Source organism: Scatophagus argus, chromosome 1, assembly GCF_020382885.2.
Source record: "Scatophagus argus isolate fScaArg1 chromosome 1, fScaArg1.pri, whole genome shotgun sequence".
Lineage (NCBI taxonomy): Eukaryota > Metazoa > Chordata > Actinopteri > Scatophagidae > Scatophagus > Scatophagus argus.
Window position 1 is genome coordinate 7426371 of NC_058493.1, and position 27990 is coordinate 7454360.

Genomic DNA, 27990 nt, shown 5'->3' on the forward strand with positions numbered 1-27990 from the left:
ACCACTTTAGCGCTTCATCACATGCATATCTTTAAACGCTTTTAAAAAAAAAAATAACAGCAATCAGCCAAAATCTTATTTTCCAAAAGTCTGGAGGCTGCCTGCTTTCATTGGAGAGTGAGGCGGGGGTTGTGCTGGGCAGATATCTCCATCTAAGCCCTGCGCTATAATTGAAATGGCGCATTTGGCTGCAGGCAGGTTGTGAGGGCGCTTTCTGCAGCAGCATGCATGCATGTCCATAGACGTCATTTGATTTTAACGGCCTGCAGGAAATTTGGCGTTACAACTCCAGACATTAAGGCAAGAGAGAGAGAGGGAGAGAGGGAGAGAAAGAGAGAGCGGGGACACGGGGAAAATCACCGCATGAAAGATATCGGTTCAAGGATATCTCTTCATTTTCAACATATTTTTTCTTCTGGGACTTTATCAACAAGTTACTGCGCCTTCACTGAATGCCTCCCGAGTGAAGGACAATGGCAGCTCGCTTGGCTTTAAACTTTAAATTTAGGTTGGAGATGGAGATGGAAATGTATGCCTGCTAGCTGGAACAGCCTGGGGAACTATTACATCAGACGAAATGACAATGATTAAAATTTGCTTTTTGCTGCTCTAAATCTACTGAGCGACTAACAGTTGCCTGTTAGGTTTCCTACCCCATCTAAAGCACAACTTCACACCGTTAAGGGGAACGATCTAGTTTTGCCGGGAAGAAAATAAGATAAGTTATTATATCTGTGCAGTCATAATTTCTGGATGTAGGGGGTATCACGTTTTCTTCCCTGAGAAAATTGCCTGGGCGAGAGAGTGGAGTTGAGCTAATTGTAGCCTAATCCCTGGCCCAGAGGCGCTCGGGCAGCCCGGAGCAAGAATTTTCTTTTTTAGCTCTGCTCTGTTATTTGGAGACGGATTATTGGCTTTCTTCTTCTCATAACAAACCACAGGGGCAGTTTCATTTAGGCAAAAAAGCGGACAAGAAGCTGAAATACGAAGCGGGATTCGAACAAGAGCGCACATTTTTTACGCGTATCCAAATAAGAGCTGAGAAGGGGAAGGAGATCATCTCATCTATGTACAAGGTAAGGACGCTTCCTGTGCGCTTTGGTACAAAGAAGCTTGGTGAGGAGAGGTCGAGTCAGCCTTGCAATAGAGCCTTTAAAGCCACAGAGACTCTTTGCAAGCAGTCCATCCCGGCCACAGCCTAGTGTCTTTTAAAAAAGCAGTTTAGTGCGGGATACAGAGCAAAGACTTTGCTTTCCCGGGCGGCAGCGTAGGTTCGTGCTGGAGCTGGATGGTGGTGTAGTTGAACCACACACTCGAGGGCATTTGGACAAAATATTTGAAAATTCTGGGGGTTACGCGGACAGCAGCGGGGACTGACCGCCGGCACGGATTTCGTCTGGACTCCCTACAATGTTTGAAACGGTAGGGTGAATATTTTAATATTACAGAATGCGATGTTTTTACACACAGTGAAGGTTTAGCCTGTAGTTTTCGATGAGTATAGTCGGACTGCTGCTAAAGAGTAACGCAAATGCACCTCGAGCCACAGGGCTTTTCCTTCTCTTCTCACAGACTGGACAGTTAACACGAGGGAGGTGAAGCGGGCAATGAATTACACGTGTCGGGATTATGCTTTTAATTGTACAGCAGGAATAAGACGCCATATTGAGCATTTGGTTGAATTAAAGGCAGAGCACAGGCTTTTAGTTTTCGTGCGGAGTGGGATGTATCGGATTGCTTCCTATTCTAATGTTTCCGTGTGCGATTTGTGGTCATTTTATTTGCGGAATATCAGGATCATTTTTGTGTGCGAAATTGGCTACAACTCTTGGAGAGGCTCAGCGGAAGGAGGCAGTAACACAGCAGCTCTGGAGAGAAAGTTGATGCCTGTACAGCTGCTGTGATCTTGTGCAGGAATTTATCAGATATGGTGTGTGTGTGTGCGTGTGCGTGTGTGTGTGACAGAGTCAGGGATCAGGAGAGATAACATGTTAAACTGATGAAAATTGTTATTGAGTGGGAAGGAGAGGAGATTTATTGTCTGGTTCTTTCCATTTGGTCCTTTTTACGCGTCCACGTAATTTAATTAGTTAATTGGTGGGTTTGTTGAGGAAGAGAGAGAGAGAGAGAGAGAGAGAGAGAGAGAGAGAGAGCTACGGCGGGACAGCCCGGTATGTACCCCCAAACTTCTCAAGTCTGTCCAAGTTTTTCTTTTTCTTTTCCTGGGATTTGAAATGTAATCCCATCGTCCTGTAATCGTATTAAACGAACACGATACTGCTGTGAGGAGTACAACACCCCTGCGAAAAACAAGCCCCAGTCTCTCACTTTGTGGCCACAGGCGCTTTCCGTCACAGCCGAGGGGCTGATCTGGACTTTCACAGCGGCCTTCAGTTGGCCAGTCGTGACAGTAAAATATTCCATCTGTGCAACAACAAAATGATCGATGCTGCTGATTTAATGGAGGAATAAATGGTATTATATCAGTCTGTTTAGGGTCAGTTTAGTAACTCAAAGTATTGTTTAAAAATTTGCTGCAAATTGCGTCAGGGGAGGTCTGTATTTCAACCAAAGCCTGGAGGGTAATAGATGAGTAATGATGAAGTGGGCAAACTGTGACCTTTAGTTAGTGACCATTAGGAAAATCTAAAAATGTAGACTTTCAACAGCATAAATGTGCTCTACTTCCTTATCCAAACCAGCGTGGCACTGGGCCTATACGTCCTCCTAGTGCGGCTTACACTTTGACTCTCTGGCAGAGTCATTTACTTGCAGCTGTTGGCAAACAAATTACGCACCAGTGAGTTCGAAATAAGTGCCTCCGCTGTTCTTCCACAAGCGGCGCGGAATCAAATGGCGGCGTATCGAAGTGAATTAAAAATATTTTCTCAAACATTTTAGCAGCTAATCAAACTCAGCTCCGTGCTGACCTCTGAGCGCAGCAGCGGGCTCTCCAGTGAGCTCTGTCCCACTCTTTGCGCTCCCACAGTCCTGCTGTTTATTGTATTGGCGTATAAATAATGAGGTTTTGATTATTTAGTACAATAACTGTAAAACACAATCCTTTTGATACACGGAGGAGGATTGCTCATGCTTTGGCCTGTCAACCTGAACTTGCGGGTGAAGCTTTCTCTGAACTGACTCCTGGAGCGTTTTCATGCATGGTTAAACTTATTTCTCGTGCGCATAGATTTTTAACAGGTATCAGTCGTTACACGACAAGCCACCACCTTAATATTTTGTTGTGAATGTGTGTGTGTGTGTGTGTGTGCCAAGAGAAAAAGTTGCCCCCCTCCCTACACGTCGTGTTATCCTGGCTCGCAGATTGGTGGCTTGGGTGTCTGGGCGCATCACGTCTAACACATAAGGCGACCTTTAATTAGAATATTGCAGCAGCAGTTTGTTTTATTCCCCTGGAGGCTGACACCTAGCATTCCTCCCTCTCTGCCTTTCTATCCGTCCATCTCTCTCTCTCTCTCTCTCTCTCTCTCTCTCTCTCTCTCTTTCTCTCTCTCTCACCCCGGTTCTCTAATAAGCATCCTCCTATCCTCGCCTCCGGTGCTGAAAAGATGCAAACATACTTAATTAGAGCGGTGGCAATAATTTCCAGGCTAAATACGCGACCAGACAGACATGGAAATGATCTGATAGCATTCAGAAAGGATACTACCTGCCTCCCTGTGTAGGAACACTGTGTTGTTGTTGTTGTTTTTCCCTCCCTTTATCTTTATTCCCATGGCTTTTCTGTATACTTGCTTTCAGGAGGGAAGAAGCATGTCACGGCTGTCTCTGACCCGGTCCCCGGTCTCTCCCCTGGCCGCTCAGGGGATCCCTCTGCCGGCTCAGCTGACCAAGGCGAACGCCCCGGTGCATATCGATGTCGGGGGACACATGTACACCAGCAGCCTGGCGACCCTCACCAAGTACCCAGACTCAAGGTAAGACACGTCCCCGGCTTTCTCACTCGTTGCTGGAGTTAGTTTAATTCATAACTTTTGTCAGATTTAGCGAAAATCATTATTAATGAAATACTGGCATACTGAACAGCGACTGGATTTGCATCTTGTTGCTCCCTTTCTAAATGCGACTGTTGTGAATTTCTAGGATTTTAAGTCTGTCGTCTTACTTTATAATGGCAAATCCTAATTAAACCTTCAACTAGATTGTAGGCTTAATCAGTTCATGTCACTGTTTAATAGCTTAATAATGTATTTTAGCTATTAAATCAATTATCACATTATTTGAGAGATGTTTGTCTTAATTAAGTTTAATTGGATTTATGCATTTAACAAGTCATTTAGCTGGCTGGCATCAACACAACTGCACTGAAACTTGTCCTCAGAAGCTACCAGTTTAATATCCTTTCAAACCATGTTGGGACAGTTCTGCTTCCTTCATGATTTTTAAATTCTCACAACTTTGAAATTATTAATTTTATCGTTTGTGTTTGTTTTAGTCGTGATTATTTGTATTAAATAATAATAATATCGTTTATAATAATGCTGATATTGTTTAATAAATGCCTCAGAGGCTTTTGTTTTTTATCTCCTTACACACAGTGTCAAGCTGGCAAGCACATTGACTTTTTCACTTATTCCTGTGGTGGAGTTTTGCTCACCACTCTACACCCTCTCACAGCCTTTTCTTTTCTTTTCATTTTTTTGTCAGTAGATCAGGGTCTTGTTAGGAATCCCTGGAAATGTAAATGTCCTGATCGCTGTCATCAAAACAGCTGTCAAATCTGATTAAAATCTAGAATCTGTTGTTGGTGTGTGAGAAACAGACTTTTTGACGATTTTAGAACCAGCATTTGCCACAGTCAAACCTTCTTTGTCATGATTAACCCCTAAAACCTCTGAAAAGGTGACTGAATATTGTGTGGACAAGCTGGCATCTTATTCTTTCAGCAAGCAGGGTTTTTATTTTTGATGCACTCCCATTGCAAGATTTAGTCATGATGATTCAGATTGTGTAAGAGCTGTTGGTAATCCACCCTCCCACTTTATTCACGTTTTTAGCTCCATCCACAAACAAAGTGACACAACCGGAGGTCGCTCTGGAAGCAAACACACACAACTAATGATCAAATATCTCTGTTCTCTGCTGATTTCCACTGCATGGATTCAGCCCCTTTAAAATCTGAGTTGTTTTGGGCCCCCTGCTTTTCATCAAATGCAGTGTGCCATTCATTACATTAGCCTGCGATTCTGCATCAGCTGACAGAGTCCCATGTGGGCCAACGTAAACATTCACCAGGTTGTTAGAAAATCTGCCAAATTGGCTACAGGAAACAATCCATATAATCCCTTGGTAATAGAATCCTCATATTCATAGAGTCCTCTGACAGGAAATCCCTGACAACTCTCCTTTTATCCCTGACTGTAACATGTCATGAGAAAAATATGATATGATTGTTTTTGCTTTTAAGGTGCTTTTGGTGCCCATTGTTTCTGTGTTAGACTGAGTTCATCCATGGAGAGGCCACAAGACAAGAGGATTTTAATCAAATGTGCTAATGTTGTTTGGAAGCTGCAGTCACAAATGATTGGAGATTCGCCTGTCTCAACACATCTCACATAGTTGTTAAACTGCAGAGCCATTTTTCATTTTCATTTTAATTTGGCTTTTGTGTTCTATTGTGTTTCTTTGTTTCTACACTCCGGTGCAGCTTTACACTTTACAAAAAAGTTATTCATAGGCAGAGACACACAGGGCACTGTGCAAATGGAGCACAGAGTCATGTCAGTGCACCCAAACAGTGTTTTTACAGTGAGAGTAAAGACCGGATACCACTGCGAGTGTTATTGGAGTGCTCTTTCCTCTCTCTCTCTTTCGCACATGCTCCTTTGCTCCCTCTCCCTCTCTGGGTCTCTCTTTCTCTGTCTTTTTCTGTGTCTTTCTCACTCTGGTTCTCTCTCTCTCACACACACACACACACCCTCACACACACACACACATGCATACACTCACTGTTTCTTTCTGTCTCTCTCTCTCTCTCAGCCTCCTCAGCGTACAGTTGGCCTCAGGGCTCTACTTTCCGCTGGAGCCAGTGGAAGGAGGGGCCCTTTTGTGTGAATTAGGATAATGGCTGACAGCAGAAAGCAAAACAATTACACTGGTATAGCCGTATACGCCACGTTCGGCCACGTCCGTTCGAGCAGGGCAAAACTGGCAAAACTGAAATTGTGACGACTAAAAGAGCAGGGTTAAAGAGTTTAAAGTTGATGATTACTTTTAATAGATTGACCCCTAAATAATGTAGCATGCCAAGAGAAAGTTAGTCTAGTAACTAATGTGTGGTTATTCATCTTCTTCTGTGCGGCCCATATTAAGGGACAGGGGTCATGAAACATTGATGCACACTCTGTGTAGCTCTCAGAGAGCACAGTCTGAGCAGTCACTTGAACAGAAGCTGAGGAAATTAGGGGAAATGATCCAGAGACAAGGAAACTATTTTGAAAGGACCACTGGACATTTTTCTCTTTGAACACAAGTTTTCTGTGTCCAGAGCTAATAGATCTGTATTGGTTTCATGTTCTTTTAGTGGTCCTCTGTATCTAATCATTTCTTTTTCTTTAACCTGAAATCATCATATTAAATAAAGTAAACAATATCTCGTTATTTACTATAGCTACAATATAGAAATTGTTGTATTATTTTATTTCATTTTTATTTTTCCACGTTTCTGCTCCAAACAAGGCCTCACATGTGTGCTAAGTGTTTGAGGTTTTTTTTTTTCTTTTTAAAGAGGTTGTGTGATGCTAACACACTGCCATTTTCTTAAGAAAATTTTGCTGTTTTATAATAAGACTTCTAGTTTCAGTCACTTAACATGAAATAATAAGGAGAATAGTTGCTCTTGTGCAGAAACAGTGAAGTTATGATGACTTAAAATGATTTCCGGAACCACACTGGATTGTTAGCAGCACATATTGTGAGTATTAGAGTGGGGGTGTTTGGTTCATCAACACATCATGGAATCGTGTAGGCAAACATTGGGCAACAGATCCCTTGATGAAATTTATCCCCAGACAACCATGTAAGAACATGTTTGTTGCAGTTTCTAAAGTATCAAGAGTTACACTGGATCCTGAGTCATTGTCATTTGTTCTCTTTAAAAAATTCAGCAAAATTAAATTTGTTTTCTTGTTTTGAAACTGTCACATGCTCTTTGGAAGAGAACCGTCAGCGTATACATCATCTCAGACACAGTAGTAATCCGGTTTTCTCCTTCAAACTCACCCTGCTCAGAAGTCATAGTGGGCCTGCCTTGACATCAGGCTGGACACACTCACAGACATCCCTGAGTCTGTTTGTTTCGCTGTGTCTTGTGCTCATTAGGTGCTCATTAGAGCTACAGTTTCCAGATAGCTTATGTTCTTGTAGAATCAGTGATACCTGCAGACACGTCTCTGGTGTCTGTGAGCCACTGGCTGGCTGTAGCTGCTGCAGTGAGCGTCCTGCCTGATATTGCCCACCTTCTGCCTCACTGCCTGGCCTCACTTGGCACCATTGGGTGGGAGATCTGAGCTGTTCCTGTCCTTGATAACCTCCGACACCCACCACCTCACCCCCTCTCCCCAACTCTTTCTTTCTATGTAGTTTTGTCATAGCTTTTATTTTTCTTAACCCACTCTCTCCATCTCACTCTGTCTTCCACTCATAGTGTGTTTGTTTCTTTCCCTGCTTCCTTTCCTCCTTTACTTCCGCTGTGTTTTTATCTTTGTCTTTATCTGTCAATCTCCTCATCTTTCGGCCTGTCTGTTTATGTATGTTTTCACTTAATTTCTCTATGTACACCCCCCCAACACACACACATGCACACCCTGCTCTCTCTCCCCACCTGATAAAAAAACCTTCTCCAATTCAGGGATTTAGCAGAAAGGGGAAAAATGAGGAGACCAACAGAGAAAGAGAGAGAGAGAGAGAGAGCGAGAGAGTGAAAGGAGTAGAAGAGAGAGAAAGAAAAAGAAAAACAGGCAGCATTTTAATTGCTTTTTAAAAAAGTGGAGATGAAAAACAGAGTTAGCCTGGAGGGGTATGGTGAAATTCTAGCTGGAAGAATTGCAAGACCATATGAGAAAGGAACACCTCGGGCAAAACAGGGAGATGAGTATTGGTTTTTTATAAAGCATTTTGCATCGATTTCCAGAGAGAAAGCGAGTAAGGGAGAAGGATGGAGATGGAAAGAAAGAAAGAAAGAAAGCGTGAAAAAGAGAAGGGATGGCAGGAGGGGAGAAAGGGAGGGAGAACCATCTTTGCTCTGCTTCTTCACTAAGTCAAGTCAACGGAAAAGAAAACAGGGTGAATTTGACATGATAGCTTCAGTATGTTGAGCCAACACATCAGGGTCAGGAGATACCCGATACTAAATACAAGCTCTCACACTTTTACAAAGTAGAGGACTGTAATTGCAAATTCAGTAAAATGAGCGTGTGAGTGAAGCCAGCCCTGCTGTTAGTTCATTGACATTCCCACCGTGGCTCCCTTCCAGTGTCTTGTAATAGAGTTTGACATGCCAGTGCTCAGACAGTGCCGGGTTTATGTGTGTTTTGGTCGGCATGTTTGCAGATAGGTTTTACGTTTTTCTGTGTCATACAACTTTGTCAGCCGGCCTAGAAGCTGTTACTGTGAGCAAAGAGCTGATTGCATCAAAATGATAACAATATCTATGCAGTGCCCTGCCAGTAACTATTTCTCAGAAAGACTATGGAAATGTGCAGGGAAGCTGTTAAGGAGGTTACACGGAACAGATTTCTTGTGTAAATCACTAGTACGACTTGTTTATACTGCACAGACGCTCCAGGTTTCTCTTGCTGAGGGAGAGTTTTTCAAAATGAGTCACGAAATTAAAGCAAATTTTTGCACTTCAGAGTTACATAAATTTAAGCTTTGGGGTACAAAAGTTTTACAAAGACTTAAAAACACTTGTACAAACTGCATTCTCAATATTTTAGAGATGCTGAAAAAAAAACTGTTATTAATGATTGAAAAGGGATATTTAGCATGTGGGACTTGACAAACAGACAGAGTGGAGGTGGTCAGGTGAGATGATCAGACCGGCGAGAGAGGGAGTTGTAAGATGAGGGGAAATGAATATCTGTCCAAGGGTATCTCGAGGCACGGCGCCAACATGGTGTGATGAAAGTTTAAAGATAACAGCAATTTCTGCTCTTTGCCTTGATGAGCCCCTGTAGCCAACTTCAACTAAGCCCTTAATCTTGCAGTACACTATAGGCAGCAACAAGTGTCTTATTATTTCAGGAAAATCTTGTTAATATTTGGTAAAAACTTAACCACATACATCTAATTACTGTTTTTAATTAATTATTGTTTCTCTTAATAGGAAAAGATTATTGATGCAATTTTGGGTAATGTTGTTTTCATTGTTTCAGTTGTCTTCTCTACCTAATCTAATTCAGCCTAATACAGATAGGAGAGCCAAGTGACAACGCAGCGTATTTTCTGTGTTGACGAATGATGTCGTGTTTCGTTATCTAAAACGGATCCCCGATAACAAACGTGCATTTTCAAAGAACATATGTTCAGCAGTTTGATTCCAATTTTACCAAAATATGTATCTGAGATTCGAGTTATGGGTTGTTACGGGTTCAAATGGACAATGCAACAGTCGCTAATATACTTCATTGTGTCGATAGAATTATGTAGTCACATTTTATAAGCAAAATACAAAGCATGTGATAGACATCATTACAAAGTGTAACAATGGCATACAGCAGGAGCACAGCTGTCCAAAATCTTCTTACATTCATAACAAACTGTAAAAGAAAAATATTTTTTCCAGATGTTCTCCTCACATTAATATGTGGACCTCCACCATTTCCTACCTCTCTTTCATTTCCACCCTTCTAACAGATGGAATAATAGAGCTGTAATGCTACATTCATGCCATTAATTTCTGTAAGTACAAGCAGCAAGCGTGTGTGTTGTTATAATCTCTCTGCAGAAGGGACACTTCAAACAAGTCTGGAATGGAGGAACTGTGCCTTAAGCCCCTTGTTTCAACCTGGGATGCTAATGCATTTCAAGCTTAGTGCTAATAAAATTGAAAAATAAATGGAGTAATGGGTAATTGTTTCATGCATTTGAAGGGAGCTGGCTCATTCCATTCTATGTGTGTGTGTGTGTGTGTGTGTGTGCGGCTGTCCGCGTGCGCGTATGTTTGTGTGTGTGTATTTCAATTTTCAGAATCAGTCGTCTGTTCAATGGCACCGAGCCCATCGTGTTGGACAGCTTGAAGCAGCACTACTTCATAGATCGGGATGGCGAGATATTCCGCTACATTCTCAGTTTCCTCAGGACCAGCAAATTGCTCCTACCAGATGACTTCAAGGTATGTATCTGCACCACAACACACTATATTGTGTGTACTCGACTGCGCCATCAGCTCACACAGTTCAAACAACATAACAACATTAAAAGCTCCGGTATGTTAAGCCATCTGCCCAGACTCGCAGTAATATTGTGTGAAATTTGTGATTTTTCTCAAGATAGTACACCAAAGTGTGAATATGTTTGTTTTTATTAATGTTTACCTGCCCTCTCAGGGGTTGCATGTTTTCAAAACAGACCTGATACCACAACAGAGCTGCCAGATCTCTTTTCACAGTGCCAACATAGACTCACCCCCCCTCCCATTCAACACAGTTATTACTTGTAGAATAAGCATAAGCAGTAATTAGGAAACTTTGGTGGGGGGAAAAAAAGAGATATGGAACAGACTCAGTTGGAGTTTACAGTGGCGGAGTGGTAAAATGCTAACTGGTTTTAACTGGAGCATGGCCCAGTGATGTGTGTGCCAAAGCCCTGAGCTGTTGTTGTTTTTTTCGAGTGGTTTCTATAGAGGTGAGCCCAGGTGAAATAGCCTCTGTTCCCCCGTGCTCTGATGACCGACTCCCACACAGACAGGAAGTCTCGCTGACAGTCAGAGACCTGCTGGGGGAGCTGGTGCATGTTGGTGCAGTTTAATACATGCTAACATGCGCTGTATCCATGTATACATCTATCTGTGCTCTGCTGTGCTCTTTGTGGGCCACTGAGTCTGCTTTGGCCTGCATTAAACTACTGAGGCTGCACTCACCTGGTTCTGGTTTTAGTGTCTGTATGAAAGAATTTTGTTCTTTTTCACTGAAAGTGAACGCACAGTGTTGGTATTCCAAGTCTGATACACAGACTTGGTATCACACAATACTTAACAAACTCTAAGGTGTTTGTAGTTAAACATCGATACAAAGTGTTTTGGTACTTGGTGTCTAACACTTTAGCTCCTAAATGCCCCACGATGTTCACCAGCTATTCGCCATCATCGTATGTCTGTCTTTTGCTCATGCTGATTTTTGGTTTGCCCTTTTTTTTATCATTGAGGGTGATGAGAGCAGCAAGAGTGAACCAAACCGGTAAATTTTACAGCCTTAAAAGCAAGACAATGAGTTAAAACATGCTAAAATACTCTGTATAGTGTTTTACATCGTACATAGTAAGCTAATCCATGGTTGATATAAAATATTAACAGCAGCTGTAAAACAGACTGATGGCATTACTAGCAAGTAAGTCTCATACCACAAGTATTCACACAACCACATGTAGCTTTGTCAGAATTATTATATATTCTGCCTACAGCTCCTTCCTGTTCAAGGTTTTTATTCAGTGATATTGTTTCCTAGGTGTATTCTATTCGTCACTTCTACTCCACCTTAAGTTGCGTGACCTTTCCACCGGGCTGGTGCTTGTTCATCATTCTCTACGAGGCACCAAGGCGAGGCCAAGCCACACAGAGCCAGAGGCAAACTCTCCAGGCCTCACGGATAGTCTGAACAAGAGCCAAACCGCAGACAACAGAACATGACATGAAAGCCCTGCATATTTTCTGCAAATGATGGCCTGACTCAGTGCCGATTAGTTTTTCGCCTCGTATTCATGCTTTTCCCTCCCTTTCTGTGAAGTCTTGACAATCCAATCAGGCACCACGGTTGAAGAGAACCCATCGGACTTCATTGTTTCAACTCATTACGATCCCCTCGCATAAGCTCGTGTTGATCTGCATACCTTTCAATTTGCGTGAAGCCGGGGAAAAAAAATGCAAATAGTGTGAGGCGGAATTGAGCATGTCTTTATCTGAACACAATCAGGCTTGCCGTCGCCAGAGGGCTGGGTCTGTTCTGCTGCTGGCAGCCTGGGCGCTGTGTGTTTTGCTAAATCAATGTGAAAGTCTGAGCAGAATAGGAAAAGAAATTTTTCAGCCTACATCAGTGGAACAAAATATTCACTATTAATATCCTCCCTCTTCTCATTATTCAAACTACAATTAATCACAAGAGGGTAAGCAATGCTCAGCCATACTGAAGGCATGGTTATAAACCGTTAAGAGTCTGTGATTTCTGCGTCTGTTTAATCAGGCATTTGTACTGCAACTTTAAATCAATAATGATTTGCTTCTTTACGTATCAAATGCTAAAAATAATAGGAAAGAGGTAAGCGACGAGTTTTTTTGTTTTTGTTTTTTTGTGGTGCTGTATATTAGTTAAAGTTGGCTGGATTTTTCATTGGTGGATGTTTAATCAACAACCTGTGAGGCTCTACATGTGTGGCTTAAGTCATATTTTGCCCAAAACATACGGCAGGTCTTTATCAGTCCTCCAACTCCTTTCATAGTGACAGTTTCCATCATTTTTTCCTCTTCTTCTCTTTCCCTGCCTCCCTCTCTGTCTCTCCCTCCCTCTGTCCTTCTCTGAGATGTTGCCTTGCCGGTGGGCGATCAGGTCGGATCATTATTTTGAAGCTCAAACGGGCTGTCTGGACACAGGATTGGGGGATGAATTGTCTCGTAGAGCTGGCAGCAGTAGCAGCAGCTCCAGCAGCCAGGACGGAGCTGTTGGCCCTGTCTCCCTCTCATCCTCACCTCAGCGCTTAGGATTACTCTGTTGTTTTCTGCGCTGCTCAGGATGACTAAAGTGCCTCGCAGACAGACCCCTGTTAAAAACATATCCATCCATGGCTTCAGACCTGTGAAGGATGAGGAGCTACACTTTGATACAGAGAGCTGCCTGAAGGGGAGCGTCTCAGTATGAGTTTTGTCAGCTGCAGCAAGAGGGCCAGGAGAGAAAAAGACAGGGAGAAAGGGAGAGAAAAAGGGAAAAAAGGACTGACTCCCCCTCTTCTTTTGCATTCTGAAATCTTCAATATTAGACCGTCAGCTTAAGATGTGTTGCATCAACGCTCGTCCAGATGGACTTGTATTTAGGTGTCGTTCACATGTCTCAGATGAAGGCGCAGCTTAGAGGATGGGATAAACCAGAGAGGGTGGCTTTTCAAGGCTAAACAGTCTGAGAAAAGCAGCAAGGTTAATGAATATGCTGTTTGTTTCCCTGCTCTGGTTCTATACCCAGCAGTGGTCCAGAGAAAGGACGGGGAAAAACTTGTTTTAGATCAGGGCTCCCTGGCGGCCCTGGCACTCAACACCGACAGCCACCAATGATGCAGACTACAGGAAACATATGTTGTTTCCACATCACAAACACACATTGTGTCTCTTTTCAAGGGCATTTAAACTGCTCTGCACTAAGGTGAACAATTTTGATCTGCAGCTATTTAATATGTAGCCATATGCACAATCAAAGTTGTTTGCTGTGGTTTGACAGTGTCCATGCATTAAAACAAACTCTAGCCAGGAGCTAAGGAGCATGAACATCATGTAAAAGCAAACTTTGAAAGGCTGTGATGAACATTCATAAACTAAGAATGAATGAAAATGTCATTCTTTGCCACTGCGAAATACTAATCAGAACACAGATTTATTAATTACTAATCGTTTGGCAGAACGATTTGCAGCATTTAGGTGTAACCTAATTAAATCTTGTTCTAATAGGAGCTTAATATCGGACCACTAGTCTCATTAACATGTGAGGAATACATTAAACTCCTCCTTGGCTGATGATTGTCCTCATGTTCACTTGCACATATCTTTTCCTCACCTCCTGTCTGCCTCCAATAGCCAACCTCCGCCTCCTTGTAATTTCTATGGTAGCGGTGAATGATGGTGCCATCTGGTCTTGTGGGAAATTAGAGGCAAGAGCACAGGGGCAAATGGCCCCCAGCAAGCCTTGCCCAGGAGGGAGAGGCAGGCAATCTGCTGCAGACTGTCTGCACACAGGAATGCACCATCCCACTTCACTGGAGCCCTACTGACGGCCTTTCTGGAGCCGCCTCAGTGAAACATGCTAAAGGCTAGCACAGCTCTGCCAAGAGCTACTGCGGAGGAGAGCTGCAGCATGGCTGTGCTTTGCTTATTGAGAGTGTTGCCCTGCTGGTCGAAGACCATCACCGATCTTGGTTTAATGTTCTTCTCTCCAGTAGATACAAGAGGAAGTATTTCATAGTAATGAGATGTTAAACTGCTCTGTTTTCAAATTTGGTACAATTAGATATCTTTTAGCATTACAAAGACAAATAAAGAGCACATTTTTACTTTTATATTTGAGATGTTTGTCTGATTCTTATCCAGATCAACTTAACATGAGTGCAGTACGTAAAGATTTAAACTCTTACACTGCTGACATTACAAGAATCCTCAGCTACAAGTTCATTGATCGGAAAACCCTTTGTAGTCCTTGATAAGGATTTCTTGTCAGAAAGAGAGTTGTTGTCTTGCCAGTGAGGACAAAGGACACTTGTGGTATGTGGCACACATATATAAATGTAATTCCTAAAAATATTCTGAATAATTGTAGGACATGTTGAGCATATTCATCACTGTGCCCGTAGCTGTTTGTTCTTTCATGCATGCCTGTACTGCACCATTGGTGTTTCACCACTGTAGAGGGGTCAAAGTGCAGATGCAGACAGAACAGCATTCCTGGAGTAATTAGAGGTTAAGTGTCTTCGTCAAGGACACTTTGTCATAAGTTGCTGCGGGGAAGCCATCGGGTTACCCTGTAAATATACCTTCTACTGTCACAGTAATATTGCACAGTGCCGTTGTGCATGTGAAGGGCTTGGTCCTGATGACCTTGGTGATGAACCGTCTTAGTCACACATATAACCACGAAGACCTTACACATATGCAAACTAACTGCACTTACCTCCATCTCCCAGGACTTCCATCTGCTGTACGAGGAGGCTCGCTATTACCAGCTGACACCTATGATCAAGGAGCTGGAGCGCTGGAAGCAGGAGCGCGAGCAACGACGACTGGCACAGCCCTGTGACTGCCTGGTGGTTCGCGTCACGCCAGACCTGGGTGAGAGGATCGCCTTGAGTGGGGAGAAAGTCCTCATCGAGGAGATCTTCCCTGAGACTGGAGACGTTATGTGTAACTCAGTCAACGCTGGCTGGAACCAGGACCCAACGCACGTCATCCGTTTTCCTCTCAATGGCTATTGCAGGCTCAACTCTGTCCAGGTAACACACTGGAAACCCCCCTTCATGCAAAAAACACCTATCAAATCTCGTAACTAAAATTTCTGTGTGGTGCTTCTGGTGTTAGTGAATTGTGACTATTCTGCTGGCAGCAACTGCAAAATCCAAGTGTGAGTAATGTATGACAGTTAAGATAGATAGTTCAAGAAATTTCTTTTTCTTTTGCACTGACTGATTTGGCAAATAAAGCAGGAGAAAAGTCAAGAGGATGCGCTACAAACCTATCACACAGTAACTACAATAGTAACAACTAATATTAAAGCAACACCATATTAGAAGAATACCATGAATCTGTATTCAACACAGATTACATTGTTACCACTGTAATATAAGATATTTAGGTGTAGGAGAAACATTAAGTACGAGGGTCATTCTTAAACATTGGTGATTTTTTTAATTCAAATTTTTATTTTCAAAATTACTTTTAGAGAATTAGCTATGTCAAGTCACTATACATGTTTATTTTAGAAACAAGAATACAAAAATAAAAGAATATTATGCTGCACTTGAAATCGCTATATAATAAACTAAATGAGGTGCTCTGAAATGAAAATGTGTAAACACTTGTTTATGTGTCTGTAGCAGATTTGATTTATAAAATACATTGTTTTAAAAAAAATCCTTTTTTCAGATCCTGCAAGTGTAATACAGCCCAAACAACAGAGATCAAGCTATTAAGTCTATTTTATGTCTATTAAAATGACATTTTCAGTTCACGATCCAAGATCATGTGGATCGTATGCCTCTGGCCACTGCAGGCCTCTGTTGGACAGACACTGTGTTCAGCATATATGGTTGAAACACTCCTGGAGCAAGTATAACATTATATATAACTTAAAGTAATACATTCCGGACTAATTCAAATGAATTTCAAAGTCAAAATACATTATGTAATGGATGCATTTGTAAGACGTAACTATGATACAATAGTGCTGAAAGACTTCAGGTGTTTCCTAACATAAGCTATATTTTCACCTTGAGCTTCTGAGCTAGCACATTCATTTTTTTGAAGGATCAAATCTTTTCTGCATCAAGTGAAGGTAATTCTTTAAAAATGCACAATGAAACCCTTGTATGCATTTCGTCTGGACGCTGTAGTTCTGCATCTGTTGAAGTTTGAGTTGGCACTGCGGGTGTTTCGTGGCATCTGTCCGGTCTTTGAGGTTCACCGTAGCACACAGGTTACACAAAGAATCTTCACTATGAGTCAGTCAACATCATTTGCAGCCTTGTGTACACAGACTTTTTTAACCTTTATTTATCCAGCAAAGGATTTCGCTTAGCAAGCAAAGCATTTTTCATCACCGGCCGTCAACACTTTAACACGCACTTAAACACCTGGCTGGCATTTATGCGGTGCAGCCAGCACTTTGGCCACTGTACAGCTCCACTGGTCAGACTGAGCTCAGAAGGACAGTAGTCTGTCTCTTGCTCATCCTCTCAGTCCAGATATTCTATGACAGTTTGTAGATTTTATGTACAAGTCACTAGTGATTATGATGGCTGGAGTATACTTATGATGTATTATTATATCATAAGTATACTCTAATTATTGCACACTTACAAGGCTCCTTGTCTACTAACTGGAATTTCACCTACTCTGAGGTAGTTGGATTGCTCTCAGGCCCCTCATGCTGCATCATACCATAGTAGAGATAATAGCTTGTTGTCACTAATCGAGACAATAGCCAATCTGACCACAGTACACTCAGAGTGTGTGTAGTTTTTCATTCTGTCACAACTTCCAAGTGACTCTCGTGTCTGTAGCATGATGTGAAATCTGAGTCTGGCCTGTACTTTGTGGTATGTGGCTTTATCATTATCTTTTTATTGTACTCACGTTACGTACAATAAAGGAATATAGTACTGATATAATCTCATAAAGATGTGCAGTACAGTGTACAGTATGTTATAGCAGTTTCAAACAGGGTCTGACTGAGATGCACAATCTTCTTGTTTAAAAGCCGAGTGTGTAGTGAAGCAGTAAAACATTAGAAACAACTTCAGAAAACTAGTTTTACAGTTGTGTTACTCACAGAGGTCTGTGAGAGGGAGAACGGAGGGAGACATAACAGCCTCACACCACAGGCTTGATATAACACACTTCAGTGCCCACAGCCATGAACAAGCCAACACATAGAAGAGCCCCCCCCCCCCCCCCCCCCCCAGCACTCACAGGGAGCCTCTCCCAGGCAGGCTAGTGCACTCTGACACCTCCACCTCCCTCCTGCCAGTGTGAGAGACCACCTCCAGGGAGGCGAGCGGAGCAAGCGGGACAGAGCACGTGTGGACTGCGGCCATGTTTTCCTGTGAAGCGATGAAGAAGAGAAATGGAAAGGGGGGGAAATGATATGCATAATTTACGCTTTACTCCTTTTTAAGACACAGCTCCTTTTTTAAAAAGACTCCAATATAACACCGCTCAAGGCAATTGAAATACACGTATTGCATTTTTTAATACCATACTTACAATTTCTCAAACAGCCTAAACCAGTTTATACTTCTTTTATAGATTTTTAAATGACTTGCAATATAATTAATTGGCCGCATCAACTAACACAACATTTTCCCGCTCTGTTTACCAGTGAGACTGGTTATGGAATGTGAGTGCATCTGACTAACATGGTCTGAAAGGAGCTTTTATTGTTTAGGTTTTTATTGGGCTGCTCCTCTGAAGGTGAGATGAGCTGAAATCCTCTTTTCAGACATACTGCTAACAGAAAGAGGAGACGGATCTTCAAGGTTTCCTGTAAGCGATGCTCCCTTTTGTCTCACAGTATGGCCTCTCTTGGTTATGGTGGCGTTAGTTGTGGCTTCAGGCTCTCTTTTTTGTCTCACACTGGCCCCTTTAAGACACACAGATATGCAAAATTCTGTTTAAAAAAATCAAAAGCACACACTCTCACACACACACACACACACATGCAAGCGCAGTAGAGGGGCCCGGCTCATTGGGTCGATGTAGATGAGGACATGAGGAGCAGATGGAGGTGTTTTTCGGTGTAAGGGGAGATTTTTCTAAACAACTTACTCATTCTGTCTTCTCTCATTGTTGCGTGAAGGTATGAGAAGGTTAGGAAAATAATCCCTGTCTTACCCGCCAGACAATGAGCCTCTGATCTGATTTCAGTCCTGGACCCCAATGCAGGAGAACATACACAGAACCACACCCTGCCCACAGAGGAAGACTAAGGCGAGGAGGGGGGGTGTGGGAGCTCTGTCCTGCTGTCTAAAATAGAGCATTTAAGACTGGACAGGTTTTTGAGGAGATCCTGACACAAAAGAGATGGATAACTTTTTGAACTGTTAAATGAACAGTTTTAAAATGTATTATATGCTACTGGAATAGGCAACTGAATTTCCTTCCAAATGATTTAACTGAAGTTAAGGTAGTGTCACTGCCTTGCTAGATACTAGATACTCCTAGACCTTGTTGGTCACGATGAGATAACATGACATTTCTAAACACTTTACTGTACACTAAACACAGAAAAATAGTTTTTGCAGTTTATTACTTAGTTCTGGTTCACTTCAAGATAAAATGACAATCCTGAAGTCAATCAAACTGGTTCTTAGGAATGAAACATCTCATTCCATTACTCAGAGATATTCAGAGCATTTTAAGGACTCCTTCTTTGGAGCTGTTTCAAGAGTATCAAATTCCTGATATGTTATTACATCATTGTTATTTACACTTGGAAATATGACAATCCTAACTGTTTGTGTCAGTCGACACAGAGAAGGAAGGAAGGTCTTATAGTATTTCAATGTATGCTATAAATTTAGCCCCTTCTTTTGTCCTTCATCTTGCGTATTCAAATGTGAGAGAATGAGAATAAACAACTCCACATTGGCGAGTGATTCTCCATGAAGTCATGAATGGAATTTGGGGAATAATGCAAACCACCTGCGCTGTGATGTTGATCCAGCAGAGAGAAACAGAGAGCAGCAAAGGCACTTAAAGGAGGGAAAACATTTAGCCAAAGAGCCACAGAGGTGTACACACATGCGTCCCAGAGCTGGAGCCAGACCTGCTGCTCCATACATCACCATGATGAAGCACTCAGATCAGACCAGAGCCAATCCGTCCTTCATCAATGTGACAGCAAAGGCAGTCGTAGAGAAGGGCCCCCCTGTCCCCCTGCTGCCCAGTCGGGGAGCGCAACACGTCGCAACACTCTCTTACATGTCACGCTGCCACTCCATCAATCCTGCGCTGGGTGGAAAGAGAAAGCACAGCTCATCAGAGCAGACAAGGCCACACAAACACTTCAGTTGTGCTCGTCAGTGGCAGAGCAAGACATTAACACTGCTGTGGTTAGGGGTCTTTGTACCGCCTGTGTGGCTCTGTGGGTAGAGCACAGCGTTGGACACTCAGGCCCAACAGGTAGCAGATTAACCTACAGTTCAGCGAGGATAAAGGCAGGACAGTATTGCCTGCTGACAGTTTCAGCAGTTGGTGCTCGAAAAATGCTTCAGAAAACTGTTTTGGCTTTTTTGGACACAGCATGGTTAGTTTGTTGAAAGCAGATCTTTCTAAGAGTGACCCTGGCAACCAGCAATAGGTTTTCTGATACACTGAGAGGGGAAAGAGAATGAAGAGGAAGAGAATTAATTAGGTAATTCTCAAGAGTGTACTCTGTTTAATTAGAAGACATAAACTTAAGATGACATAGACTATAGAATGGAAAGGTGCCTCCATCCACATACTGGTTATACAATTATAAACACACTGAAAGAAGTGTCATGAATAAGCTTTGCAACGGAATGTAACTTCCAGTGATAAGATGTATTCAGAGCCTTTACTAAGTAGTAGAAATACAAATGTATTATCAGCAAAATGTGCTTTAATGCAAGTATCAAAAGTAAAGGTACTCATAGTTCAGAATCAGTGTCATTTAATGCTATGCTGTGGTTATATTATGGATCATTATTACTGATGGATTAAAGTGTAAGCAGAATGCTGCTGTCATATAAATGTAATGAAGCAAAAAGCTAGTGAAAAGAAACAAAACCTGAAAACATCTGAAATCTAGTCGGCCAGAGGAATAAAGTAGCATAAAAGTGTTGTTGAGCAGATGTACTTACTTTCCATTCATCCATCCATCCATTTTCTATACCGCTTATCCGTCACGGTCGCAGGGGGGCTGGAGCTCAGCCGACTACGGGCGAGAGGCGGGGAACACCCTGGACTTGTCTCCAGTCAATCGCAGTACCTACTTTCAATCACTGGTAAAAAATAGTTTTAATAACAACCAATATACAGCCAAAGACCACAGACCACAGGTGAATAAGAAAAGATGACTGAATATGTTAGGCAGTGCGAGATCCTTAAGCCTCACGTGCTCATTATGTCTGTTCATTTTAAGTCTGAGCTGTACCACTGAGGACTGACCTAATCCTAAAAACATCTTTTCCCTGTCTGTCTCATTGGGTATTTATCCTGCAGGAGGTAGGGTCCCCTGAACTGAATTACTGTGTGGATTCATACTACTTAAAGACACTTTCAGTCACCATTCTATGCGTAATATTCAGCTCAGTCTTGTCAGCATCACAAACACAGCAGCTAGATGTGCCACAAATGCTATAATAATATATCACACTGTCAAAGTGTTTTTGTCACTTGTGATTCCTAAAAGAAGCTGGCAGATGGCTTGGAGAACTATAAAGAGTTGGAGCTTTTCGCCTGTTTTGTGCCAGATGCTTGTGATAAGCCGAGGATATGACGCAGAGACTGCAGTTAGCGCTCCTTTTCACATATTAAAGAGTGTGCATAGTTAAACAAAAGGGACCCCCTGAGTGCAGCGCCCATCACATGCTCCAGCGTCTGTGTGTGCGTGTCATACGTGTCAATCAACTCTGAGCCCTGTGCCATGAGGAGCAAGTGTCTTCCAGCGCCTCCGGAGAGGTGTTGCGAGTGTGTGTGCGTGTGTGTGTGTGCTCCGGTGGCCATCAATATTACATTGTGCTCCGGTTTCCAGCCCTGAGACTCCTCCACTTTGATTCCTGCCTCGTCGCTGTGTTGGAAATATATAGTGCTGGGAGGTTAGAAAAGTGAGGCTGATATATCTCCTTCTCTTTCCCATTGTGACCCTAGACTGAGTGGCAGCTCAGTGAGGTGGTTATATGCTGAATGTGTGTGTGTGTGTGTGTGTGTGTGTGTGTGTGTGTGTGTGTGTGTGTGTGTTTTGGGGGCAGATCCCTGTGCAGCCAAGTCAACTCTGTAACAGTGAGAATAGCTTATTATGCTTCAGATGTATAAACATCACTGAGGATGAAGAGGGTGAGGAGACGTTTTTATTCAATTTTCTGTTTCTGTCACACAAGCAGGAAAAGAGAAGAAGAAGAGCAAAAGTTTAGGGTGGAACCAGCTAACTCTGGAAAAGTGTTGTCACACCCTCTGCATTGTTGTGTTCTGATTTCCTGTTGTGAAAACAATGAGGATAGAGACATACCTCACACATGGACAGCAATACTGTCTGGGAAGGTCACTTCTAAATTTAATGTGGCGTACATGAAACAGCAAAAAAACCCAAATCTATAACAAACAAATATAATTCCATTTCACAGAAATAATCATGCATGGATTGAAACTTTGAATCAGAGTGCTCAGCGTTAGTATATTTTGCTATGATTTCGCTTAAATGATGCAGCAAAGTAAGCAGAGAAATCTACCGAAGTACGACACACCGTTAGCTGGGATCTGAAAGCCTGCATTATGTTGTAGTTAACTGAGACGCCGGGACATGCTTTAGCTTTTTAAGAGGGGACATTACTTTCTGTTGTCAGCTGGGATTGATTTAGGGACATTTTCCTCTGGACACTGAAACCTTTTGCTTGGATACATTTTAATTATTCAATGTATTGTTTATTCCCCCGTGGCACTAATTCGCAGTGTCAAACTGAATGTGAAGTTTTTTTATGGCTTCTTATAGTCATTACAGTACTCTTGAATCAGTTACAGCTATCTATAATAATATCCTTAAGTCTTTTGTGTTGCCATGCATTAATGATAAAAGTGTTTTCAGACTATCTTTATTGATCAGGCCATTCTCCTCTGTGACCAAATTCATTGCCGAACATGACAGAGTCCCACATGCGTTAAGAGATGATGGGGAAAAATGCAATGTGATGCAATGATCAAAGAAGGCTATGTAATATCATTTCCATAATCGTTAGGCTCCTCCGTCGTCTGTCATGGATTTGGGAGTGTTTGATGCTTGGGCAGGTCTCTTAATTAGCCATCCTCACCATCAGCTGTCTGCCGCCCCTTCTGTCTCACAAATTACAGAGTTTGTCGCCGTCGTATGGCCAGAGGACACAAAAAGGGGGGGAGGGTGACAGTTTATCCAAGTGGTCCTTTCTGCTTATAAGCAGCCCACATTTTAATTTTGGTCAGGAATTGTGGAGGGTCAAGTCTGTTCAGCAAGTTTTTGTATGAATATGTGTGTTATAAATTGTATTTGTAAGTTTGCATTCTTGCACACATCTCATAACTGTGTGTGATTTATCTGCTCATCACTGTTGTGCTAACCCCCCGTCAGGGGATTCTGTAACCTTCAACCTGGATGCCTAAATGCCCCACTTTAGCCCTGCGATGGGGCCTTCGCTCCTGTAATTAGAGAGGTCATCCTCAGCCGTGAGTGTGTGCATCGGTTTGCGTGTGTGCACTGCAGTCTGAAGAAACTGATCATTTCTGTGCAAACTTCTCTGGCTATGTATCTGGCAGGAGGGGCTACCCCTCGGCAAGACCTTTCATTTCCATGCGCTGCACACTCCGTTAAATAGGACGGGGGAATAAGTAAATATGCGGCACTCCCCGCACTGGGATTAAGATATTCCCCCTACAAAAAATGTAAAAAAATAAAATAAAAAAAATCCCACAAGAATTTCAGCAGATGAGGAGAGAAAAAGGATGCTGGAGTTCACATGTTTTTGTCCGAGTTTATCTGCATTTGAACTGGTGTGTGCATCAATGTCTACATTTGAGGGCTAACATGCATCTCTGCCTCCCATTCTCTCCCTGCAGCTCCAGCACTTTGTCCTCACACAGATCACCCGTAACTCCTTATCCTCATTCCCCACACGTCGCTCTTTGCTTCAGTCACGGACCTCACTTCTCCTCTCACTCCTGCCTCATTACTCAAATTAGGAGCTCCAGTAATCACCACACTGAGCCCCTTAACACACCTCACTCACACGCCGCTCTCCTTATCCCTTTGAGCTCATGCCCTCAGTTCAGTAGCCAATCCAGCACAAGCAGCATGAATATTGCAGAGGTGGTGTGATGTCGGAGTGCCTCTGGTTTTATTCCATCATGATGTGCAACTGGAGGAGGGGGAGGTTAATGACACATGGTGTATGTTGAGACTGATGCAGATGTGAGGTTGATGTAAGGATGGATGGACAACAAATACCTGAAACCTGTGCAAGACTTACTTACATTTGCTGCTGCGGATCATTTACTGAAAATGCACTTTAAAAATGGACCTTTGAAACTGTGGTAATGACATATCGCTAAACTTTCCAATATCCTCATGGCCACATTTTGTTTTATGGAGAAAACAACTGATCTTATTTTGTTTGCAAATTCATTTCAACCACAAAAATATGTATCACACTGAAAATGTGCTTAAATTTAAAGAAAAAGTTCCACTTTTTGAGAAATGCTAACTTTCTTTTTGCCAAGCTTTAGTTGAGAAGATTGATATCGTTCCCATGTCTGTATAGTAAATATGAAGCTAAAGTCAGCAGACAACTAACTTGGATTAGCATGAAGACTGGAAATGGAGACAGCTAGCCTGGCTCTGTCCATTTGTGCTAAGCTAAGTTAGCTTCATAAGTGCAAACAGACATGTAGGGTAAATATGAAGATCTATGCCATATAACACTAGCTTTTTAAGGGAAGTTTACCCTTCTTTTAAAAAGCATGAAACTTCAAGTGTAAGTAAAACTAATGTTAGATTTAGCTCTGCTGATGTGACAGGCCTGTTATTAATCCCCGTCTCTTTGCTTTTTTTTGTCTCTCCTCCCTCTGTGTTTAGGTTCTGGAGCGCCTTTTCCAAAAAGGTTTCAGCGTGGCGGCGTCTTGTGGAGGCGGCGTGGACTCGTCTCAGTTCAGCGAGTATGTGTTGTGTCGCGAGGACCGGCGGAGTCTCTCTCTCAACACTACCATCAGGATAAAACAGGAACCTCTGGACTAGAGCATTCTAGGAGAGGGACTGCCAACAACCCCAATACCCCTTCCATCTTCTCACATCACCCCACCCTGCCTATCCCTGCCCCCTCCCTGCCCTAACAGAACCACAACCACCCCGCCTCCAACATACCTAAGTATTAGCAGAGGCTTGTTTACCTCGCCAGCTCTGCAGAACTCAAAGGGGAATGTAATACCAAACAAAGGAAAAAAAAAAAAGCATCAGCAGCAAAAGTTTTTGATTATGTTAAACGCCCAAAGAATTTGGGACTGTGATGAAAGCATCAACGACAACAAATGGACTCAACAGCAGCTCACTTGAACCATTTAAGCACTGGTTGACTTTTTTTTTCTTCATCTTTTCATGAAGAAGGTGACCTGAACACAACTGCCCCCTCCTTGCTTCCCAATGCACTTCATTCCCCTAACACACAAACACACATCCCACTTCTCTGTCCCTCTTTCAGCAGTGCATCATCCAGTTCTGTGTCAGTTCTGTTTGAGGCCCAAGTCTTGTCTGAGTGGTAACAGGTCCGGCCTGCTGTGGGACTTAGTAGGTTCAGCAGACAGAACGTTCTTAAGGATGACAGGGAGAGGAAACAATCCTTAAAAGACCCCCATTCCCCAGACCCCTCGACCCTCCAACCCCATCCCACCTCACTCCACAGGCCTCGCCTCAGACGGCGGAGTCTCATTGAAAACAGCATCGTTTGCCAAACTGATTGTTTATTACAATTTTTATTGTTGTTTCTAAAGTATGTTCTTCTTGCTCCTTTTGCTGTTCTTATCATGACATGGTGTAAACAATTATTATTAATAGGATTATTTTTAATGTCTCTTTTTTCCTTTCTCCAATATGAAGGATGTATGAACGTTGTATTCATTAGGCTTTGAGAGCTTGTGGGGGAACGTTTCTTGGCAGTAGCTGCAGAAACTCAGATGTCTGCAGGCTATGTGGCTAAAGCGATCTGGCTGGCAATGCATTCAGAGTCGGAAAAAGTCCCATTGTTCATACTGGGATGGAAGAGAACCTGGATGTTTCAACATTGTTTATAGTCAAATGTGTGGCACACATAAAAATAAGTGCTCTGGAATTTCTGCTTATTCGCTCTAAAACATATCTCTGATCGGATTCTCTCTCACGAGCACAAACCTTTGCTCACATATAGCTGAAGTTTAAGAAAGTTCATTATTTTGAAATTGAATTTGCACAAGCTCTAAATGTATTGCAGTTTGTTGAGTTAGAATGTTAAAGACCTGACGACCAACATGTTGAGCTGCCGTTTACTAGTATGTCTCACAATCAGCAAGAGACGTACTCTAAATGCTTCATGTTTCTTTGCACTTAAACATCTCTTATGGAGCTGCCCTGACCTGTTCCCACCCAACACTTGTTTGAACCCAGTGACCAACTGAGCTGTTTATCTTCTCATGTTTTAGCAGAATAGGACAGTGAAACATCTGAAACAGGCAGAACTTACATGAGGTCAAATACTGTAGGCATCAAAGGAGATAAGGTGCCTATTTTGTTGATTGTACAAGCATAGAGACGTCATCACTTTTTTACAGGTTACAACTAAAGGCGACACAAAGCATTATTCAAAAATGTATGAAGGGCACCAACATTTGTTCCTTCAGGCCTCAAGTCTTGACAGTTTTGTTGAGAATAGCTCACAGCACCTTCAGACAAAGTTTGAGAGACAAAGTCTTTGTTTGCTTCAATATTGTCACTTCTAAGCCGAGATTATTTTATTGGTTCTTCACATGTATGTATGGAACAACCCAAAGTGAACTGTACTCCCCACCATCGGCATGTTATTCACAAAGAGGCGAGTGGGCGGCATTTACTCTATTCTGCTCTCATTCTTTTGGTCTTATTCTCAACATTTCTGGATCAAAGACAGAAACAAGACAGGCCAAGTTTTCATGCTTTATATTTGTGTGCAACTTACAGATGCTGTTTCTTCCATTCCAAAAGACTAATAAAAAAAGAAGAAGCCCATTCTGATCTTTTGCGGGCTCTGGCAGTTGTTTTAGTTTAACTGGAGTTGTTTTTTTAAACCAGTTGTTCATTAAAATGGGTGGTAGTTCTTCTGATCATGTTGTCCTAATGTCTGCTCTCTTCGGATGGCCACTGATTAAACAAGGCCAATGAGTGGATAAGGATGAGCTTGGTGTAATTGCAGCTCCTAGTCCAGTGTACTCCTGCCTGGGGCTCTTTCTTACAATCAAGCCCATCTTTGTTGTGACCTGCCAGTGGCCTGCGCCTTTGCATCCAGTCGCCTCAAAGGGAATGGTCAACCAGGCCTTTCATGTGCCGGGGCATGTTGGGCTCTTCACAGCGTTCCCCCCCACCTCCGTCTTCCCAAAGGCTCCCAGCTCAGTGGTGCCAGTAGAAACTCGGGCTGCACCCCCTGCTGCTGTGTCATTCCCATGCCCTGGTTTTCAAAATGCCCCCCTATGTTGTGGCCTGCTGGACCACACCGCAACAAACCAAACAAACTGATGAGTCAAATCTGAGCATACTCAGAACATACTGTACAGCCAAGCGATGTCACTCTGCTGCTGATGTGGAGAGCTTTTATCCAGTTGATATGATGTGCGGAAACCCATCTGAGTTAGTCCTTGAGGAAACAGATGTTAAATAAAGGATCAGTGTTGTACTAAAACCACACATCTGCAAGAATTACTTTTGCTTCTGGGAGGAAGAATTAAAGGCATGTTTACGCACTGATGTGGCATTTTGAAATCACAGGAAGAGCTACGGGGTCATGCACATAGGAATGACAACACAAATGACCGTTCGAACATTACTCATTCAAACACTTAAAGTAAGATAAAGGAACAAAAGTTGCAGCTTTGGGTTTCTCAGTCTGCGATACCCAAACCTGAAGTTCCCCTTTCACCTCTGTGTCTAAGTGGTCAGTTAACTACAGAGCAAGACAAACTTAACAGGAGTGGAAACTTCACCGACATGTTCACACATGCCACCCTTTCAGACGAAGTACTGGTCAGTGTTTCAGCCACTTCACACGGCATCCACTCCATTTCTGAGGCGGGTCAGTTGTACAGTTATTGTATATTGAATTATCAAGACTCTGGGTTTTATGGGACCCTTGTGTTTTTAAGAGACCTCTTAGTCCTCTTCTCAAAAAGAATGAAAAGAATTCAAAGCATTACATTGTGTACATATGGATTAAGACATTTCAAGGGTATCATAAGGTGCAAATGTATATTATTTAAAGTGTTTAAAACAATTAGACTGTGGTATTAAAGGGCATGTGTTCATTTACAGTGTCTCCATTTGACTTTTCTTGCATATTTGAGATAATAAAAGGATGTACTGTATGTCTGATGTT

At 42.5% G+C, this 27990-nt stretch overlaps 1 protein-coding gene across 2 annotated transcripts; it reads left to right on the forward strand.

The window, feature by feature from the left end:
- The first annotated feature begins 167 nt into the window (after positions 1-167).
- Positions 168-27979, forward strand: LOC124071433 (BTB/POZ domain-containing protein kctd15). Of its 2 annotated transcripts, none has more exons than XM_046412054.1 (5): positions 168-1076; positions 3763-3938; positions 10210-10354; positions 15112-15417; positions 24480-27979. In XM_046412054.1, the coding sequence occupies exons 1-5, from the start codon at positions 1068-1070 to the stop codon at positions 24636-24638; spliced, it is 795 nt and encodes a 264-aa protein (XP_046268010.1). In that variant the 5' UTR covers positions 168-1067; the 3' UTR covers positions 24639-27979. The 2 variants fall into 2 exon arrangements, with proteins under 2 accessions (XP_046268010.1, XP_046267949.1); XM_046411993.1 differs by lacking the exon at positions 168-1076 and adding an exon at positions 1099-1422.
- Positions 27980-27990: the final 11 nt, after the last annotated feature.

Bases quoted from the DNA above. Each gene is read 5' to 3' on its own strand.
- LOC124071433 (XM_046411993.1), top strand. The intron at 3,939-10,209 runs GTAAGACACGTC...TTCAATTTTCAG, and splicing joins ACCAAGTACCCAGACTCAAG to AATCAGTCGTCTGTTCAATG. The intron at 15,418-24,479 runs GTAACACACTGG...CTCTGTGTTTAG, and splicing joins GCAGGCTCAACTCTGTCCAG to GTTCTGGAGCGCCTTTTCCA.